Genomic DNA, 22,115 nt, shown 5'->3' with positions numbered 1-22,115 from the left:
GTGACAGGATGTGAAGGCAGCACAGTCTTCACTACCAGTGTAGGTCATGTGACAGGATGTGAAGGCAGTACAGTCTTCACTACCAGTGTAGGTCATGTGACAGAATGTGAAGGCAGCACAGTCTTCACTACCAGTGTAGGTCATGTGACAGAATGTGAAGGCAGCACTGTCTTCACTACCAGTGTAGGTCATGTGACGGGATGTGAAGGCAGCACAAACTCATAAAAGACACACCCTCGTCTTATGCCCTTGGGTGAATCCCCATCACCCTCTTGGAGGGCGGTCCAAATGATTAGCCAAGCATGGGAAGTTTGTAACGTAAGCCCCTCAGCCCTCGTTTTTAGTCAAGGTTGCGAGTGTACAATTATGTTCACTCCGGGCCCTGAAGCTCCCCATAATTCAATTCACGACGATTGTGCATCCGCTAAGAAAAGTCCGCCAAAAATGTAAAAGTGAGCGCCAATATGGAGTCAACATACAAGTGTAAGTAAAAACAAATGTAAATCAGTTAGAAATTGTTCTACTAATGCACATGACGGCACAAACACGTCTCGTAAAAAGTAAATGTTTTTGAAATTGTAAAAATTAAACATTTCCCTCCAGAAGTTCCAGCTAGGCCAGATAACGTTATTTAGCGAATTAATTTGCTAGCTATCATACAGTAGGCGTATATTAATTATATATTTAATATAAGTAGACATGCACTCATAATTTACTCTAGCGCATTTAAAGCATCCACAAGCTACCGGTGGCGGGATAAACGAGTGACGAATTTTCAGGCAAGGGCGGTCCATTTAAAAACCATTCCTTCCTCCATCGCCCCTTAATGTGCAAGTGTATACTCAGACGTCATGATACATCAGAAGTGTCCACTTAATTTGAGGGCTGAGGGGATAGGGTGTGTCAAGTGTTTGGACCTCAAACACTGTCTTCACTACCAGTGTAGGTCATGTGACAGAATGTGAAAGCAGCACCTGCTCCCTACCAGTGTAGGTCATGTGACAGAATGTGAAAGCAGCACCTGCTCCCTACCAGTGTAGGTCATGTGACAGAATGTGAAAGCAGCACCTGCTCCCTACCAGTGTAGGTCATGTGACAGAATGAGAAGACTGCACTGCCATCTAGTGGACATGTGCATGTAAATCAGGGATCGCCAACTGTGGTTCTGGAGTCTGCAGGTTTTACTTCAGGACTAACCCTAGAGCTGTTCTATAGGATCATTAAATTGCACCCATCTGGTGTCCCAGGTCTAGATAATGATAATCAGTGGACCTGGTGTCGAGTTCAATTGAGATGTGCCTGCCGTATGAAGTACCACCCAGTTGACCAGCGTTACCTATGTCAAAACAGGCTTTGGGTAAACTCACCTGCTTCAGTCTGGGATTTAATTACTGTCAGGTGTTTTAGCACTGGTGAACACACCTGCAAAGCTTTATGACAAGACCCCCCTGATATAAAATTGTCCTCACTGATGTGATTAGAACAGCTACTTCTGTTATTAGCATGTACTCCTGTCAGACAGTGGGCTTTCAGTGTACATTATAGAAGTGGCTTCACTGTGCCTTCATCTATACTGAGATGAAAGAATGTCATACCTGGCCAGCACATCCCAAAGATCTGAGAGATGAAGCCATAAACGTGAGATTCACCAAGAGAATATAACAATGAGAAAACCGTTAGATTCACCCATTTGATTTCTAACCTGCAGTGGGTTCCAGTCAATGACAAATACATTAAGGCATCTTATCTGCTGCCATGACAAGAAACAGTCAAACAGTTCACTTTCCAGTAGATAGAGGCAATAGTGCCACCCAGTGGACAAAGTCAGAATCTCAAACCACATCATTCCCTGAAATGATCAGTAAATAACAAAAAAGTGACAAATGCATTCTGAACATATGACAAGACTTAATGTTGCAAATACAGACGACACAGAGTATCACGTTACAGTGAACGTTTATTCAATGGCCCAGGAGCAGATGTTACATGGTACGGCAAGACAAATAGTAACAAATACAACACAGAATGCCACAGCCCTAACACTGCGCCTACCCAGAAACCACCCTGTCACTCCCCCCCAGGACACAATGTAGAACTGAAACAATATGGCTTTATCTCTACCGTTTAGGATAGGTGGAATTCACTTCTACTCATCTGATCATTTTAGAGCCACACAAATGCTTAGGGGATAGGGGCAAGGTGTTCGCTTCTGGACAGGAGAGCCATCTGAAATAACAGACTCCCTGAAAGGAGTAACACTGAGGTTAAGAGTCGAGGCGTTAGAAACATTTGCGGTGGACAATAGACGGACCGGATTCCTCATATTCCTGCTTGGAAATCCACATCTGTTGGAAGGTGGAGAGAGAGGCCAGGATGGAGCCGCCAATCCACACAGAGTATTTACGCTCGGGAGGGGCGATGATCTGGAGATGAGACATATTCATTAGGAAAACAGGGAGGTCAACTAAAGTTGTTTTAGTGCAGAATACATTAATAAATGTGATTTCTGATCATGATTTCTTATGAAAGTATTTGGGAAGCCAAAAAGAGATCAACTGAGGGAATTTTTTTTAAATAATTTGGGCTAGTCAAGAGATGCCCCACTGAATGCCCATGGGCTGAAATTCACAGAATCACACATGAATGACCACCTTAATCTTCATAGTAGGGGGTGCCAAGCTACTGATCTCCTTCTGCATTCTATCGGCGATGCCAGGGAACATGGTGGTTCCACCAGAGAGAACAGTGTTGGCATACAGGTCTTTCCTGATGTCCACGTCACACTTCATGATAGAGTTGTAGGTGGTCTCGTGCACTCCAGTGCTTTCCATTCCTACAAAAGCAAGCATGTGCATGTTGATGGCAGCCCTAGGAACAGAAATTAACAGGCCTACAAGTACAGCTCTTTTAATAAGGTCAGTGAACACGCAACTGGCAAGAACCTCAGAGCTCCGTAGGATTGTGAAAATGGTTTGTGTAGTGGTAAATGTCACTAATCTGAGTAACATTGTCTAGACAAGAACATTTATACATGTATTAAAGAGCGACTCCAGTGGCCAAATGGAACCTTTGTCCGCTGATTTTCAAAAATTGACCCCCCCAAAAATTGGGTGTTTAGTGCCTATGAATAGTCATATCAATACATAAATGAGGGTGCATCTTGTGTGTGACCTCTACTAAGAGGAAACATTCAGCCTCCATTTTAGTAGTGGATAGAAATGTGGATTTCTGGACCAGAATAACTATAGTTGCCAACCAGACAAATGGCTTTTAACAAGGACATTTTTAGCTGAAGTTCCTCTAATACGCAGAAAACATCTCACCAATGAAGGACGGCTGGAACATGGTCTCAGGGCACCGGAAGCGCTCGTTGCCGATAGTGATGACCTGTCCATCAGGCAGCTCGTAGCTCTTCTCCAGAGAGGAACTGGCAGCAGAGGTCCTCATCTCCTGCTCAAAGTCCAGAGCCACGTAGGCCAGCTTCTCCTTGATGTCGCGCACAATCTCCCTCTCGGCCGTGGTGGTGAAGCTGTAACCACGCTCAGTCAGGATCTTCATTAGGTAGTCCGTGAGGTCGCGTCCCGCCAGGTCCAGACGCAGGATGGCGTGGGGAAGAGCGTAGCCTTCGTAGATGGGCACCGTGTGGCTAACGCCATCCCCGGAATCCATCACGATTCCTGTGGTGCGACCAGATGCGTACAAAGAAAGCACGGCCTGGATACCTACATACATGGCTGGGCTGTTGAAGGTCTCAAACATGATCTGGTAGAATAATAGAAGGTGGGAATTAGGACTTTGCAAGACCCTTTATAAAAAGGGTGTTTTAAACACCTACAAATACTGCTAAGAATGTGAGGCCCACCACTAATCAATACCTACCCTCAGGCAAGGTGAACAGAGTAACCCTGATGTCTACTGCTCTACATTCTGCTAGTGGATGAGGAGTCTTCACATGTAGTAAATAAAATGCCTGGGTTTATTTACTACTGCCACAGTGTTTCATTTGTAAAAAACACTAATGCCCCCACTTACCTGGGTCATCTTCTCCCTGTTGGCTTTGGGGTTGAGTGGGGCCTCTGTGAGCAGGACTGGATGCTCTTCGGGGGCCACACGCAGCTCATTGTAGAAGGTGTGGTGCCAGATCTTCTCCATGTCGTCCCAGTTGGTAACAATGCCGTGCTCGATGGGGTACTTCAGAGTCAGGATGCCCCTCTTGCTCTGGGCCTCGTCGCCCACGTAGCTGTCCTTCTGTCCCATGCCCACCATCACACCCTGGGGAAAGAGACACTACCGTTACACTTTGTCCCTGCACTATGCATAAACTCAAGTTACGATACACTACAGAAGTTGTTTTCATCAAATGTTGGCTTGAGTTGCCTGCATGTTTCATATACACATCTCAATCAATTTCTTAACTCATGAAATCACAATCTTTAGTTTTAGGCTACCAATACATTATGCTTTTGTGGAGGGGTGTCCCTTTCTTTTTAATAAGGCATTTTCTGGCCAATATTTGTCTATTTAGTGGACCTCTTGGCACAAGAGCACCCCCAGAAGGAAGAGCTCTGTATAGCCTCAAACTCTATCCCAAAGTCAAATAGAGAAATAGAGAACATTACCAAAAGTGGACACATGCTCGTCAAACATCTCAATTCCAAAATCAAAATCATGGGTATTAATATGGAGTTGGTCCCCTCCTTTGCTGCTATAATAGCCTCCCCTCTTCCGAGAAGGCTTTTCACTAGATGTTTGAATGTTGCTGTGGGGAATTGGTTCCATTCAGCCACAAGAGCATTAGTGAGGTCAGGCACTGATGTTGAGCAAATAGGCCTGACTCGCAGTGTGTTCCATTTCATCACAAAAGTGTTCGATGGGGTAGAGGTCCGGGCTCTGTGCAGGCCAGTCAAGTTCTTCCATACGATCCACAGACCATTTCTGTATGGACCTTGCTTTGTGCACAGGATTATTGACATGCTGAAACAGGAAATGGTCTTCACCCAAACTGTTGCCACAAAGACAGGAGCACAGAATCATCCAGAATGTCATTGTATGCTGTAGCGTTAAGATTTCCCATTATTGAAATTAAGTGGCCTAACCTGAACCATGAATAACAGCCCCAGACCATTATTCCTTCACCAAACTTTAGTTGACACTACGCAGTCAGGCAGGTAGCGGTCTCCTGGCATCCGCCAAACCCAGAGTCATCTGTCGGACTGCAAGATGGTAAAGCGTGAGTCAGCACTCGAGAACGTGTTGCCACTGTGCCAGAGTCCAATGGCGGTGAGCTTTACACCACTCCAGCCAACGCTTGGCATTGCACATAGTGATCTTAGGCTTGTGTGCAGCTGCTCGGCCACGGAAACTCATTTAATTAAGCTCCCAACGAACAGTTCTTGTGCTTATGTTGCTTCCAGGGGCAGTTTGAAACATGGTAGGGAGTGTTGCAACCGAGGTCAGACAATTTTTACATGCTTCAGCAGTCCCATTCTGTCAGCTTGTGTGGCCTATCAGTTCACAGCTGAGCCATTGTTGCTCCTAGATGTTCCCACTTCATAATACCAGCACTTACAGTTGACAAGGGCAGCTCTAGTAGGGCAGAAATTCAACAAACTGACTTGTTGGAAAGGTGGCATTCTAGGACAAACTATATAGCCTATATTAAGTGAATCCGATATCCAAGAGCCCAGTATGGTTCCAACCTGATGTCTGGGTCTTCCAACAATGGAGGGGAAGACAGCACGGGGAGCATCGTCTCCTGCAAAACCAGCCTTGCACATGCCTGAACCATTGTCAACCACCAGTGCAGCAATATCGTCTTCAGCCATTCTGTAAAAAACAAACGAGGATGAATGAATCAAGGCCTAAATAGCAAGAACAAAGCCATACCATTGCCTGGCGCAGGGTATATCGTCAATACAGACCACCAATTACTACAGTATAAATGTGACAAATTAGAAGTCCTCATTAGTAAGTGTAGACATAGGACCATAGTCAACTGTAATTCGTAACAATTAGTTAAAATGTTTAACCAGTGACTTAAAGAGCGATAGTCTACTAGCAGACCTTGTAAAGACAGTGGAATTGAACCAAATACAATCATTTGGAACAAAGCGAACACTTCCAATCAGTCATTTATTTTCTCTCAATATACGGTTCCGATCCCAACAGCTCAAACACGTATTCACAGACAAATCCAAGCAAAGCTGTATTTCAAATCAAGTGATTTTAACCATAGCTAGAACACAAACACATTTAGCGATACAACTCGACATTTCAGATTGGCTTTCCCAAACGTCGGGATAGTGGCGTTTGCTTACCTGTCAGTTAGGATGCTTTCTCTTCAAGAATCCGGGAATGATTATGTTTTCCACAGTTCAGCAGGAGACTATATACCCCCTTTTCTCCCCAACCGTGCATCATCCTCCGCCTTCGCGTTCACCTGCTCACACCAAATATGGGCATTGTTTTCAAAAAAAGACACGGGATTGGATTGGGAGATGTTTTACGGTGGAAGTGACTGACCGTTGTCATTCACAGGGTCGACGACATTAAAGAGACTGGATGGATTGGAAGGAAACAGGTGCATGTTGGGTTAGCCTACAGGTTTTGGGTCATTTAAATTCAGTAGAATTTGGAAATGTAAGAGACGTCGTTGAATGTGTTAGCAGGCTAACCCACTATCAAGTGAATCCACATTGTGGAAAAGACAATGGAAAAAGAGGTCTGGGGCGCTCATATTGTAGTAAGACAAAAGTAGCCGATAGGGCGCGATCAAATATAATACCTCTATGTGTGCGATCCAATCGTAATTTATGAACATGGCTTGATTATGTTTTGTTTAGTTAAATAAATGTTTGGCAACTATTATTTTGAAAGATCAGCTGCGTGTCATGCATTGCATTGTATTGCATCAGATCTGCCCACCCTGGACCAGTGTTGCATCGAAAGTTTGACGAGAGATAGGCATAGGTGGGCTATGCTGCCCTTCATAGTCGATACATTAATCAAATACATATTAGACCATGTCAAATACGTGACCTGTGCTTAGTTATTCAGTACTTTACAATGCAACCTCAAAGCACCTAGTATACACAGGCAGCCTAATTCTGATCTGATTGGTCAAAATACCAATAATTGGGCAAAATATCAGAATTTGGCTGCCTTTGGGTTTAAAATCTGGTATAATTGCTCCCGAAATACAGGCTAGCAGAAGGCAATTCTTGTAAAAAAAAACAACTCAATGTGTGAGAGGCCTGTACTTGTCTGTGGGGCTATAATTGGCTATCAGGCAGTAGTGGTGTGGGTAAAATCACTGGGGAAGCCAAACCTATGTGTTGTGATAATTGCGCTGTTTGCTCTATAACATGTTAGTTCATATGCCTTGCGACCATGATGTATAGGCCTAATACCCTGACTACCCCGATCGTGTCGCATGCGCGAGCGTTGCAAAATAAATTTAGAAATCTATGTTATTCAATTATTGCACACACACTGCTCGCAAGCGTCAACGAGCGTCCTCGTTGCCAAGGGCTAAAATAGAAGTAATTCCTATTTCTGACGCAGATAGCGCTGCAAGTCCTGCCTCTCCCATCTCCTCATTGGTTTATAGAAGCAGGTACCCACGTGCCATCTCCTCATTGGTTATACCCACATGGGTGATTGAAAGATGAACTGTGTTGCTGGTTGTCATGGTAATACTATGAAAGTTTAGATGCCAATCACCATATACATTCAATGATGAAAAAGCCTGGAAGGAGGAGAGATGACTAGAAACGATTCGGTTGACTGTTTTTATGTGTGGATTAATTGTCGGAGTAGAGGACCTTGTGCATTTCAGGTAAAATAACAACCTAATGTTTATATCCCAGGACAAATTAGCTAGCAACAACAAGCTAGCTAAATAGGACAAATTAGCTGGCAAGTGCAAGCTAACTAGCTAAATTGCCATACATGTTTAATGTTTTTCGACCTGTCCCCAAATTAATGTCATTGGTTCAGAGTTTGTTTTGATATTTTAACCTGCGTGTCGTGATCGCGTTTGGTGTAGGGGGACAAAATACATTTATGCACAATGTCACACGATGGCGCACACGCGCAGCCGGTTTGGGTTCCGTGTAAGGTCGAGGCAATAAGAAGACACAGTGGCTGAATAAATTCAACAACACCTTTGTTTCATCACAAAACCGGAGAGCAACTTCTGTCCGGTGAAGTCCACAAAGCATATTTCATATAACAAACAGTTACATGATCTACAGCATGGTCAAGCAAGTTAATGTTTCCGACATTTTCGGACTACTAAACAACTGTTGATTTAGATTTAGAACCACAGAGACAGAGAGAGAAAGAGAGAGAGAGAGAGAGAGAGAGAGAGTGTGTGTGTGTGTGTGTGTGTGTGTGTGTGTGTGTGTGTGTGTGTGTGTGTGTGTGTGTGTGTGTGTGTGTGTGTGTGTGTGTGTGTGTGTGTGTGTGTGTGTGTGTGTGTGTGTGTGTGCATTTGTGCAAGTAGAAAAAAACATGTTGACGAAACAGTCTATGACTCTGTCATACAGTACACACTTTTAGTTTTTGTTTTCCTAGACTACCTGGCTAAAATGTTTGCTCGCAAGCCTAACTTCCTTTCATGGGCAACGATGTGCCGCTAGTTAACATTAGCCCACTACAGTACATTAGCTACATATTGAACTTCCATCCTCTCAGGCCAGGGGCACAATATATGAATTAATGGTTGGATCAAAATCACCGTTATAATCATTGGCCAGTAAGGAGAAATAAGTAAAACCACAAGTCCAAATCCCTATCTCCATCCATGGGTAATTTAGGAAAGGGCCAATTTTAGCTAGTTAGCTAACAAACGGAGGACAACAGCACAACAAGATACAATTCATGTTTCTGTCAATTATGTTTTGCTTTTGATGTGAAATCCAAACTGGCTTCCCTTTACACTTTTTTTGGGTGTGTCAGGACCATTCACAGTTTAGCTCGCTCAGTTTAGCTCTACGCTGATTGGCTATTATTTTATTTTAAAAGTTATCAAGGGAGGCCAAATGCTCGCTGGCTTCCCTTGCATTCAATGCTACGGGCGGCAATAATGTTGACTAGACAGCATCAGATAGATGGCAGCTGTTTCGCTCGCTCGGATGCTTTCTCCGGTGAGATTCGTTCAGCCTCTTGCGAACTGAAGGACACTTATGTATTTTTTTATTGGTCAATGTTTTGGGAAAGCCTGATTTCTCTTGCCATCCATAAATACACACCACTGCTAACAGGGGTAGTAAACTGCTCAACCTGCTTAGAATTCTAAACTCGTACAAACTAACTTCGCTATAGGCCTACAAATAAACTAGTTATTTACCAGTGAAATTGTATTTAATTGTATTGAACCTTTATATAAGCAGGGAGTCATGCTGAGACCATGTTGAGCCCTGCATGAACACATCAATCAACAACAATTACACTATACACACTAATTACACAATACATGAAAAGCAAACACAAAACAGGAAAAGCAAAACACAATCATATGAAACAAACACATTGTTCAGTAAAAAGGCCCTCTAACATCCACCTGAATTGCCTTAGAGGCACCAACTCAACTTTCAGGACTTTTGGAGGTCATTCCACATGCGCAAAAAAACTAAAAGCAGATTTACCTAACAAAGAGATGGAAGGGATCTCTTGGGTTAGCCATCCATGACTCCGGATCTAGTAACTTATACGTCTGAAGGTTAACAGTGAGGTCAGGTATGGTGTAAGTTTATGCAAGAGGGTCAGTAACTGGAATAAATGATTTGTTTTCTGCTATTTAACAAAATAAAGGACCTGTTCCTATAGAAGAAGCCTATTTTAATTCTTAATTTCTTAACTAACTCATCAACATGCTTTTTGAAACATAGCTTTTCGTCAATTCAGATTCCCAGATATTTATACGCGGGGACACGATCAATGAGGGCACCATCCAAAGCACATATGCATAAATGATCAGATACATATTTTTTTTTAATGAATTGAAACCAAACTTTTTGCAGCATAAATGTATCTTCTGCACCATTTCCTCTGCTGGATGTTCCTCATTATAATCCCTCAACAAAATATGTGAACATGCCATTCCTACTTGCTATGCTCTGATGAAAGAATGCTTTATGGTTCATTGCTATTGAGCAAATGGATGGATCACTGATATCTGAAACCATTTCCTTATATTAATTATAAACTGGGTGGTTCGAGCCCTGAATGCTGATTGGCTGACAGCCATAGTATATCATACCGTATATCACGGGTATGACAAAACATGTATTTTTACTCCTCTAATCACGTTGGTATAGTTATAATAGCAGTAAGGCACCTCAGAGGTTTGTGATATACTGTATGGCCAATATACCGCGGCTAAGAGCTGTGTCCTGGTACTCCGCATTGTTAGCCGTGGTACAGTATATTGGTCATATACCACACCTCGTCAGGCCTTATTGCTTAATTAGAATAAATAAAACATAGGTGTACATAGCCCACAGGAGCTGTGTAGTAGAAACAGGAGATATTTATTCTGGTGCAATTAACATATAACCTTTAACCTAAGAGGAAGAAGCGGAAACTCTTTATCCAAGGGGTTATTTGTCACATAAATGGAACGTTTTTGTGACAGAAGAAGCCGTTTAGTAGTAAAGAGGATTAATGTCTGTGTACGTACTCTAATGGTCTTGCTGGAGACACTTTTACAGTTATAGTCAGTCTGTCTTCAGAAAAAATAGATCTATAGATCTGTGTCATATCTATGCAACAATTGAGGTTTCCCATTTTAACTTCCTTTTCTAAAATGCAGATATTTTCCTGTGTATGACCACTAAGGGGCAATGCAGTTCAATCTACCGCAGACCTGGCTACCTACCAGATGGTCGTCACTGTAGTTACCACAGCCACAAAGTCATAAACCACACCTATTTCTATAATTTTTTACGATAGACAATGTTGACTTTGTGGCTGTGCTATCTAGTGGAAACCCTACCAGACAGCGCTCATCTTACTGCTGTCCCCCACCCACTCAGCAACGATGGTAGTTAATGCCATTTTAGGTTTTCTGCTGTGTGCCTCTCCTCCATGTTCTGTGGTCAGTAGTAGCCTACTTGGGACTTCATTTCCCAAGTGCTCATCAATGTGATGGGTTGCTGCAGTGATGTATTACAGCATGTTCATAGACATCCAACAATCTGTTGCGCCACATATGGTGTTTGAGAGCTGGCGCGTTGTAGGCCTACATGCAGAGCAATCATTGTACAATTTCTCCATCCCGGCCGTCACGGTTTTGGCATCTAGTCTGGTTTGTATTGCCTTACAGGACTTCGCTGCTGTCGCTTCCCTATCTCACTCTCTGACATTTTTTAAACTGTTAACGAGGATGACGTGCTGGGCGCTATAAAAAAGTCATTTTAAAGATGCATATCTCCTACTAACATATCTCCTGCTAACATATCTCCTACTAACATATCTCCTGCTAACATATCTCCTACTAACATATCTCCTACTAACATATCTCCTACTAACATATCTCCTACTAACATATCTCCTACTAACATATCTCCTACTAACACATCTCCTACTAACATATCTCCTACTAACATATCTCCTACTAACATACCTCCTACTAACATATCTCCTACTAACATACAGTCTATTCAGAAAGTATTCAGACCCTTTGACTTTTTCCACATTTTGTTAGGTTTCAGCCTTATTCTAAAATTGATTAAATCGTTTACCCCCCCCCCCCCCCATCAATCTATACATAATACCCCATAATGACAAATCAAAAACGGAAATATCACAGTTATATAAGTATTTAAACCCTTTACTAAGTTCTTTGTTGAAGCACCTTTGGCAACGATTACAGCCTTGAGTCTTGTTAGGTATGACGCTACAATATTGGCACACCTGTATTTGGGGAGTTTCTCCCATTGTTCTCTGCAGATCCTCTCAAGAGAGACATTTGATTGGGTTCAAGTCCGGGCTCTGGCTGGGCGACTCAAGAACATTCAGAGACTTGTCCTGAAGCTACTCCTGCTTTGTCTTGGCTGTGTGCTTAGGGTTGTTGTCCTGTTGGAAGGTGAACCTTCATCCCAGTCTGAGGTCCTGAGCACTCTGGAGTAGGTTTTCATCAAGGATCTCTCTGTACTTTGCTCCATTCATCTTTCCCTCGATCCTGCCTAGTCTCCCAGTCCCTGCCACTGAAAAAAATCCCCACAGCATGATGCTGCAAGCACCATGCTTCACCGTACGGATGGTGCCAGGTTTGCACCAGATGTGACGTTTGGCATTCAGGCCAAATCAATCAATCAATCAAGTTTATTTTATATAGCCCTTCGTACATCAGCTAATATCTCGAAGTGCTGTACAGAAACCCAGCCTAAAACCCCAAACAGCTAGCAATGCAGGTGTAGAAGCACGGTGGCTAGGAAAAACTCCCTAGAAAGGCCAAAGAGTTCAATCTGGGTTTCACCAGACCAGAGAATGTTGTTTCTCATTGTCTGAGAGTCCTTTAGGTGCCTTTTGACAAACTCCAAGAGGGCTGTCATGTACCTTTTACTGAGGAGTGCCTTCTGTCTGGCCACTATCATAACGGCCTGATTCTCCCATCTCCACAGAGGAACTCTGGAGCTTTCTCAGAGTGACCATCGAGTTCTTGGTCACGTCCCTGACCAAGGCCCTTCTCCCCCGATTGCTCAGTTTGGCTGGGCGGCCAGCTCTAGAAAGAGTCTTGGTGGTTCCAAACTTCTTCCATTTAAGAATGATGGAGGCCACTGTGTTCTTGGGGACCTTCAATGCTGCAGAAATGTCTTGGTACCCTTCTCCAGATCTGTGCCTTGACACAATCCTGTCTCTGAGCTCTACGGACAATTCCTTCAACCTCATTGCTTGGTTTTTGCTCTGACATGCAATGTCAACTGTGGGACCTTATATAGACAGATGTGTGCCTTTCCAAATCATGTCCAATCAATTGAATTTACCACAGGTGAACTACAATCAAGTTGTAGAAACATCAAGGATGATCAATGGAAACAGGATGCACCTGAGCTCAATTTCGAGTCTCATAGCAAAGGGTCTGAATAGTTATGTAAATAAGGTTTTTCTGTTTATAACTTTTTATACATTTGCAAACATTTCTGAAAACCTATTTTCTCTTTGTCATTATGGGGTATTGTGTGTAGATTGATGAGGAAAACGATTAATTTAATCAATTTTAGAATAAGGCTGTAACATAGCAAAATGGGGAAAAAGTCAAGGGGTCTGAATATTTTCCAAACGCACTGTATGCACATGAGTAGATACTGAGTGTGACTGTGTGAGAGCAAAGTCTTGACTAAATAACCACTCACTATAATTTGTACATCAGTCAGTCAGTCACAAGTTACCCAATTTTTATCCTCCCGAACATGGCCATTATCTGCGGTGCTGCTCATGGCACTGTCATTTTGCTGAGGCTACCCGGAGACCAAAGAGAAAGCGAGACACCGCACTTGTTTTTTACTGGTTCAATGAATGTAAGTCAATGAAGTACTTACTATAAGTAGACCAGACCCAGCTGCTATTGCATTGGTGTCTATAGGAGACACACCCAGTTAAATAGACCGGAACATACTTTTTTCCTCACTGGTAAATGGCCTGAATGAACCATCTTCATTTATCCATCATCTTTGGTCTACCTTTATGTTGTTTATCTACCTCCTGAAAGCTAGTATAGAAAACATTTCCCACCTTTAATATCCAGTCCTACTGGGGTCTCTCATCATTATGAGACATTCAGTCCCTCAGGGGTCTCTCATCTTTATGAGACATTCAGTCCTACAGGGGTCTCTCATCTTTATGAGACATTCAGTCCCTCAGGGGTCAGTCATCATTATGAGACATTCAGTCCTACATGGGTCACTAATCATTATGAGACATTCAGTCCCTCAGTGGTCAGTCATCATTATGAGACATTCAGTCCCTCAGGGGTCAGTCATCATTATGAGACATTCAGTCCTTCAGGGGTCAGTCATCATTATGAGACATTCAGTCCTTCAGGGGTCAGTCATCATTATGAGACATTCAGTCCTACAGGGGTCACTCATCATTATGAGACATTCAGTCCTTCAGGGGTCACTCATCATTATGAGACATTCAGTCCTACAGGGGTCTCTCATCATTATGAGACATTCAGTCCCTCAGGGGTCACTCATCATTATGAGACATTCAGTCCCTCAGGGGTCTCTCATCTTTATGAGACATTCAGTCCTTCAGGGGTCACTCATCATTATGAGACATTCAGTCCCTCAGGGGTCTCTCATCTTTATGAGACATTCAGTCCCTCAGGGGTCACTCATCATTATGAGACATTCAGTCCTTCAGGGGTCACTAATCTTTATGAGACATTCAGTCCCTCAGTGGTCACTCATCATTATGAGACATTCAGTCCTTCAGGGGTCTCTCATCATTATGAGACATTCAGTCCCTCAGTGGGCACTCATCATTATGAGACATTCAGTCCTTCAGTGGCCACTCATCATTATGAGACATTCAGTCCTTCAGGGGTCACTCATCATTATGAGACATTCAGTCCTTCAGTGGTCACTCATCATTATGAGACATTCAGTCCTTCAGGGGTCACTCATCATTATGAGACATTCAGTCCTTCAGGGGTCACTCATCATTATAAGACATTCAGTCCCTCAGGGGCCTCTCATCTTTATGAGACATTCAGTCCTTCAGTGGTCACTCATCATTATGAGACATTCAGTCCTTCAGGGGTCACTAATCATTATGAGACATTCAGTCCCTCAGGGGTCTCTCATCATTATGAGACATTCAGTCCCTCAGGGGTCTCTCATCATTATGAGACATTCAGTCCCTCAGGGGTCACTCATCATTATGAGACATTCAGTCCTTCAGGGGTCACTCATCATTATGAGACATTCAGTCCTTCAGTGGTCACTCATCATTATGAGACATTCAGTCCTTCAGGGGTCACTCATCATTATGAGACATTCAGTCCTTCAGGGGTCACTCATCATTATGAGACATTCAGTCCTTCAGGGGTCTCTCATCATTATGAGACATTCAGTCCCTCAGGGGTCTCTCATCATTATGAGACATTCAGTCCCTCAGGGGTCACTCATCATTATGAGACATTCAGTCCTTCAGGGGTCACTCATCATTATGAGACATTCAGTCCTTCAGGGGTCTCTCATCATTATGAGACATTCAGTCCCTCAGGGGTCTCTCATCATTATGAGACATTCAGTCCCTCAGGGGTCACTCATCATTATGAGACATTCAGTCCTTCAGGGGTCACTAATCTTTATGAGACATTCAGTCCCTCAGTGGTCACTCATCATTATGAGACATTCAGTCCTTCAGGGGTCTCTCATCATTATGAGACATTCAGTCCCTCAGGGGTCTCTCATCATTATGAGACATTCAGTCCCTCAGGGGTCACTCATCATTATGAGACATTCAGTCCTTCAGGGGTCACTCATCATTATGAGACATTCAGTCCCTCAGGGGTCTCTCATCTTTATGAAACATTCAGTCCCTCAGGGGTCTCTCATCATTATGAGACATTCAGTCCCTCAGGGGTCACTCATCATTATGAGACATTCAGTCCCTCAGGGGTCTCTCATCTTTATGAGACATTCAGTCCCTCAGGGGTCTCTCATCATTATGAGACATTCAGTCCCTCAGGGGTCACTCATCATTATGAGACATTCAGTCCCTCAGGGGTCTCTCATCTTTATGAGACATTCAGTCCCTCAGTGGTCACTCATCATTATGAGACATTCAGTCCTTCAGTGGCCACTCATCATTATGAGACATTCAGTCCTTCAGGGGTCACTCATCATTATGAGACATTCAGTCCCTCAGGGGTCTCTCATCATTATGAGACATTCAGTCCCTCAGGGGTCACTCATCATTATGAGACATTCAGTCCTTCAGGGGTCACTCATCATTATGAGACATTCAGTCCCTCAGTGGTCACTCATCATTATGAGACATTCAGTCCATCAGGGGTCACTCATCATTATGAGACATTCAGTCCTTCAGTGGTCACTCATCATTATGAGACATTCAGTCCTTCAGGGGTCACTCATCATTATGAGACATTCAGTCCTTCAGTGGTCACTCATTATGAGACATTCAGTCCTTCAGGGGTCACTCATCATTATGAGACATTCAGTCCCTCAGTGGTCACTCATCATTATGAGACATTCAGTCCTACAGGGGTCACTCATCATTATGAGACATTCAGTCCTTCAGGGGTCAGTCATCATTATGATACATTCAGTCCTACAAGGGTCACTCATCATTATGAGACATTCAGTCCTACAGGGGTCACTCATCATTATGAGACATTCAATCCTTCAGGGGTCAGTCATCATTATGAGACATTCAGTCTACATGGGTCACTAATCATTATGAGACATTCAGGGGTTACTTTTTAATGGTACGTTTACAAACATATATTATGATAAATATAATTGAAACTTGTGTCTCATTATGGTAATTGGTGAAATAAATATAGCCAGTTTTAATTGTAAAAATAATAAGCAGAGAATAAGAAAAGACAATCACTATTTACCTGGCTAAAAGAGAAGGAATATAATATCTATTGTTTACAGGAAACACATTCAACAATTTTAGAGGAAGTTTTGTGGAAAATGGACTGGGGGGGGCAAAATATATTTCTCCCATGGGCAAAGAAATTCAAAAGGGGTGATGATAATTAACAGTCATTTTGATCCAAATGTGCAAATTGTCCAAACAGATCCGCAAGGTATATGAATGATTTTAAATATGTTATTGGACCATAAACAGATATGGCTTATTAACCTATACGATCCAAATAATGATGATCCAAACCTCTTCGAAAAAATATATAAGAATGTATCAACTCTACAAGCAACACTAGACTATTATTATGGTGGGAGATTTTAATACAGGTTTAAATACCTCTCCGGACTGTAAAGGAAATCACACTACAAACTATCACACTCAGGCACTTAAGGAAATCATGAATGTCATGGATATATTGGAATTAGTGGATATATGGAGGCTTAAAATACCCTGACCTAGTGAGATATACATGGCGGAGGCTTATTCAAGCTAGTCGTCTTGATTACTTTCTTATGTCATTCTCTCTGGCACCAAAAGTTAAAAAGTGTTGATAGGGGACAGAATGCGGTCGGACCATCACATAATTGGCATATATATTACTCTTACAGAATTTACAATTTAATCAGAGCCTACTGGATGATAACTTGTTTTTAACTAGGACAGAAGAATTTATAACGGACTTTTTCCGACATAACATAGGTACAGCAGATTCCCTTATTGTATGAGACCCTTTAAAATGTGCCTTTAGAGTCCATGCAATTCAGTACAATTTAGGTCAATAGAGTCAAAAGTGGTATATATAAAGATCCAGTCCATTTCAAAAATTGGAGGCCTCTTACACTTCAGTGTTGTGATGCAAAAATTGTAGCTAAATGCTGGGCTCATAGAATTAAAAAGGTTTTGTCAGATATTATTCATCCTAATCAGACAGGTTTTTTACGTGGATGATACATTGGAGATAATTAAGACAAGTACTGGAAACAATAGAATACTATGAAATATCAGGGACACCAGGCCTGGTTTTCATAGCTGACTTTGAAAAGGCTTTTGATAAAGTACGACTGGAGTTTATATATAAATGCCTGGAATATTTCAATTTTGGAGGATCTCTTATGAAATGGGTTAAAATTATGTATCGTAACCCTAGGTGTAAAATAGTAAATAATGGCTACATCTCAGAAAGTTTTAAACTGTCGAGGAGTAAAACAAGATTGTCCACTATCGGCATATCTATTTATTATTGCAATTGAAATGTTAGCTGTTAAAGTTTGATCCAACAATAATATTAAGGGATTAGAAATCCGTGGCTTAAAAACAAAGGTGTCATTGTACGCTGATGATTCATGTTTTCTTTTAAAACCACAATTTGGATCCCTCCACTCTTTATAATCATATCACAGTTGACCTATTTGCTTATAATTTTGCCTACACCTAGCGACCTGCTTCTGAACTTATTTAAACAAAATAGATGACATTTTATTTGGAATGGCAAGCCAGACAAAATTAAAAGGGCCTATTTATATAATTAGGACGGCAGGTAGCCTAGTGGTTAGAGTGTTGGACTAGTAACCGAAAGGTTGCAAGATCGAATCTCTGAGTTGACAAGGTAAAAATCTGTCGTTCTGTCCCTGAACAAGGCAGTTAACCCACTGTTCCCAGGCTGTCATTGAAAATAAGAAATTGTTCTTAACTGACTTGCCTAGTTAAATAAAGGGGAAAAAATTAAAGCATTAGACCGCTCACTAAAGGCATCAGTCAAACAAAAGTTATACTTAAATCTAAAATGGTTCCTTCTAGGCAGAGTTCATCTGTCCAGTGTCTATGTTCTTTTGCCCATCGTAATCTTTTATTTTTCTTGGCCAGTCTGAGATATGGCTTTTTCTTTGCAACTCTGCCTAGAAGGCCAGCATCCCGGTGTCGCCTCTTCACTGTTGACGTTGAGCATGGTGTTTTACGGGTACTATTTAAATTAAGCTGCCAGTTGAGGACTTATGAGGCGTCTGTTTCTCAAACTAGACACTCTAATGTACTTGTTCTCTTGCTCAGTTGTGCAACGGGGCCTCCCACTCCTCTTTCTATTCTGGTTAGAGCCAGCGCTGTTCTGTGAAGGGAGTAGTACACATTGTTGTATGAGATCTTCAGTTTCTTGGCAATTTCTCGCATGGAATAGCCTTCATTTCTCAGAACAAAAATAGACTGACGAGTTTCAGAAAGAGATGTATTTGTTTCTGGCCATTTTGAGCCTGCAATCGAACCCACAAATGCTGATGCTCCAGATACTCAACTAGTCTAAAGAAGGCCAGTTTTATTTCTTCTTTAATCAGAACAACAGTTTTCAGCTGTGCTAACATAATTGCAAAAGGGTTTTCTAATGATCAATTAGTCTTTTAAAATGATAAACTTGGAATAGCTAACACAACGTGCCATTGGAACACAGGAGTGATGGTTGCTGATAATGGGCCTATGTAGATATTCCATTAAAAATCAGCCGTTTCCAGCTACAATAGTAATTTACAACATTAATAATATCTACACAGAAACAAAAACATTTGTTTTCCTTCAAGCAAAGTCCTTTGCTCTAATGATCAATTATCCTTTTAAAATGATAAACTTGGATTAGCTAACACAACGTGCCATTAGAACACAGGAGTGATGGTTGCTGATAGTGGGCCTCTGTTCGCCTATGTAGATATTCCATTAAAAATCAGCCGTTTCCAGCTACAATAGTCGTTTACAACATTAACAATATCTACACTGTATCAAATTGATGTTATTTTAATGGACAAAACAAACAAGGACATTTCTAAGTGACCCCAAACTTTTGAACGGTAGTGTATCTCAGAATTGTGTATTATTTACCTGATACAGTCTTTTTTGCTCATCTTTATAAAGGGTGCCAATCATTTGACAGACACAGCATTTCGTGTTTCCACCACTTCTTTGAATAAGACACACGTTATGGCACCGGAAACCTTAGTAAATAAGATTGATAATGCTCTTAGGTAGATGCATCATAATGTGTGCCCTGGAGAAGGTCACAGGTCATGATTGTCCTGTGTGCCCTGGAGAAGGTCACATGTCATGTCTCTGTCTTCTGGGTTTCTGGTTAGGCATCAGACTGTCAGGGGAGAGTGGTAGTGGGTTAGTAGCAGACTGTCAGGGGAGAGTGGTCTGAGGTTAGCAGTAGACTGTCAGGGGAGAGTGGTCTGAGGTTAGCAGTAGACTGTCAGGGGAGAGTGGTAGTGGGTTAGTAGCAGACTGTCAGGGGAGAGTGGTCTGAGGTTAGTAGCAGACTGTCAGGGGAGAGTGGTCTGAGGTTAGCAGTAGACTGTCAGGGGAGAGTGGTCTGAGGTTAGCAGTAGACTGTCAGGGGAGAGTGGTCTGAGGTTAGCAGCAGACTGTCATGGGAGAGTGGTCTGAGGTTAGCAGCAGACTGTCAGGGGAGAGTGGTCTGAGGTTAGCAGCAGACTGTCAGGGGAGAGTGGTCTGAGGTTAGCAGCAGACTGTCAGGGGAGAGTGGTCTGAGGTTAGCAGTAGACTGTCAGGGGAGAGTGGTCTGAGGTTAGCAGCAGACTGTCAGGGGAGAGTGGTCTGAGGTTAGCAGTAGACTGTCAGGGGAGAGTGGTCTGAGGTTAGCAGTAGACTGTCAGGGGAGAGTGGTCTGAGGTTAGCAGTAGACTGTCAGGGGAGAGTGGTCTGAGGTTAGTAGCAGACTGTCAGGGGAGAGTGGTCTGAGGTTAGCAGTAGACTGTCAGGGGAGAGTGGTCTGAGGTTAGCAGTAGACTGTCAGGGGAGAGTGGTCTGAGGTTAGCAGTAGACTGTCAGGGGAGAGTGGTCTGAGGTTAGCAGTAGACTGTCAGGGGAGAGTGGTCTGAGGTTAGCAGTAGACTGTCAGGGGAGAGTGGTCTGAGGTTAGCAGTAGACTGTCAGGGGAGAGTGGTCTGAGGTTAGCAGTAGACTGTCAGGGGAGAGTGGTCTGAGGTTAGCAGTAGACTGTCAGGGGAGAGTGGTCTGAGGTTAGCAGTAGACTGTCAGGGGAGAGTGGTCTGAGGTTAGCAGTAGACTGTCAGGGGAGAGTGGTCTGAGGTTAGCAGTAGACTGTCAGGGGAGAGTGGTCTGAGGTTAGCAGTAGACTGTCAGGGGAGAGTGGTCTGAGGTTAGTAGTAGACTGTCAGGGGAGAGTGGTCTGAGGTTAGCAGTAGACTGTCAGGGGAGAGTGGTCTGAGGTTAGCAGTAGACTGTCAGGGGAGAGTGGTCTGAGGTTAGCAGTAGACTGTCAGGGGAGAGTGGTAGTGGGTTAGTAGCAGACTGTCAGGGGAGAGTGGTCTGAGGTTAGCAGTAGACTGTCAGGGGAGAGTGGTCTGAGGTTAGCAGTAGACTGTCAGGGGAGAGTGGTCTGAGGTTAGTAGCAGACTGTCAGGGGAGAGTGGCCTGAGGTTAGTAGCCAGTGTTAAACTAAATAAAGGATAATTATATATTATCAAGTGGCTGTTTGATGGAAACAGATCAATATATCATTCATAGTAAATAGTATTTGAAGTGAAAGTGCTGAATGGTTCCTAGTGTTAAAGGCACTAATGACAGATGAACTTGTTTAATGTTTTCCACATGGCATTCTTCAGTCAGCCCAGGTCTCTCAGTTCAGGACTTTCAATCTTGTTCTCTTGAATCTCCTGCAGTAGTTTATGGGTGTTAGACCAAACAATGTTCTGCTTTGGTCAATAAATGACTCACACTCTTGAACCTGATAAATTACGGAACTGTATTGTACATTCAAGTTAATCAATCAAGTCAACTCAAGGCATAGTATGACTCAAGGCACACTCTCCCAGTTCATTTAAACAAAAGGAAGAAAGGAAAGAAGTGAAAGAGGGCTTTGTGGACATATTCAAATCCCCTCCTGTTAGCATTGTGTGTACACAAGAGAAAGCTGATTTGAATTAGGGAAATCTAGCGATTCAAATGGTGACTATTGTACAATACATTGTCCCTGTAAAACCCAATCTATCAGATAAAAACCTGTTTGAGCAGGGAAAAGGAAAGAGATGAGAATCTGAAGAGAGAGAGGGAGACGAAGAGCACCTTTACTCGACTGGACGTTTTCCAATTAGGCTGTGGCTCACCAGGAGATCAGTGCTGGGGTAATCCCCATGCTGGATGTGTTTCCAGTATATATGTGCCTAACTATGTGATGGAGAGCCAGCCTGAAGAGATTCAAGGCTGAGAAATGAGTGTCATTGTGAGTGATAGAGAGAGTGTGAAATAAAAAAGGTGGGAGATGAGACGAAACAGCGTGAGATAAAGTGTATTTGTAAGAAGAGAATGAAGGCAAGAGGAGAGGTGGGTTTAGTGCACTGGAATGTGACGTCAGCGGCTCGTTGGATTGAGGTCCTGTGTCCTGCTGATTTTAATCCTGGCTGATTAGGTAACAGAGAGCAAGCGCCTGTGCAAACCCTCTGGAGGAAGAGAGAGAGGAAGTC

General features: G+C 42.8%; 1 protein-coding gene across 2 annotated transcripts; it reads right to left on the bottom strand.

Annotated features, from left to right (window-relative positions):
* Positions 1-2,279: 2,279 nt before the first annotated feature.
* LOC120041380 (actin, non-muscle 6.2) lies at positions 2,280-5,825 on the bottom strand. 2 transcript variants are annotated; one of them, XM_038986336.1, is made up of 5 exons: positions 5,700-5,825; positions 4,033-4,272; positions 3,324-3,762; positions 2,652-2,833; positions 2,280-2,423 (listed from the first exon to the last, which is right to left on the bottom strand). In XM_038986336.1, exons 1-5 carry the CDS (start codon positions 5,823-5,825, stop codon positions 2,280-2,282), a joined length of 1,131 nt encoding a protein of 376 aa, XP_038842264.1. The 2 variants fall into 2 exon arrangements, with proteins under 2 accessions (XP_038842264.1, XP_038842271.1); XM_038986343.1 differs by having other exon boundaries at positions 4,033-4,143.
* Positions 5,826-22,115: the final 16,290 nt, after the last annotated feature.

Source organism: Salvelinus namaycush, chromosome 3 (assembly GCF_016432855.1).
Source record: "Salvelinus namaycush isolate Seneca chromosome 3, SaNama_1.0, whole genome shotgun sequence".
Lineage (NCBI taxonomy): Eukaryota > Metazoa > Chordata > Actinopteri > Salmoniformes > Salmonidae > Salvelinus > Salvelinus namaycush.
The sequence above is the reverse complement of the archived record's forward strand: the minus strand, read 5'-3'. Positions and strand labels throughout refer to the sequence as shown.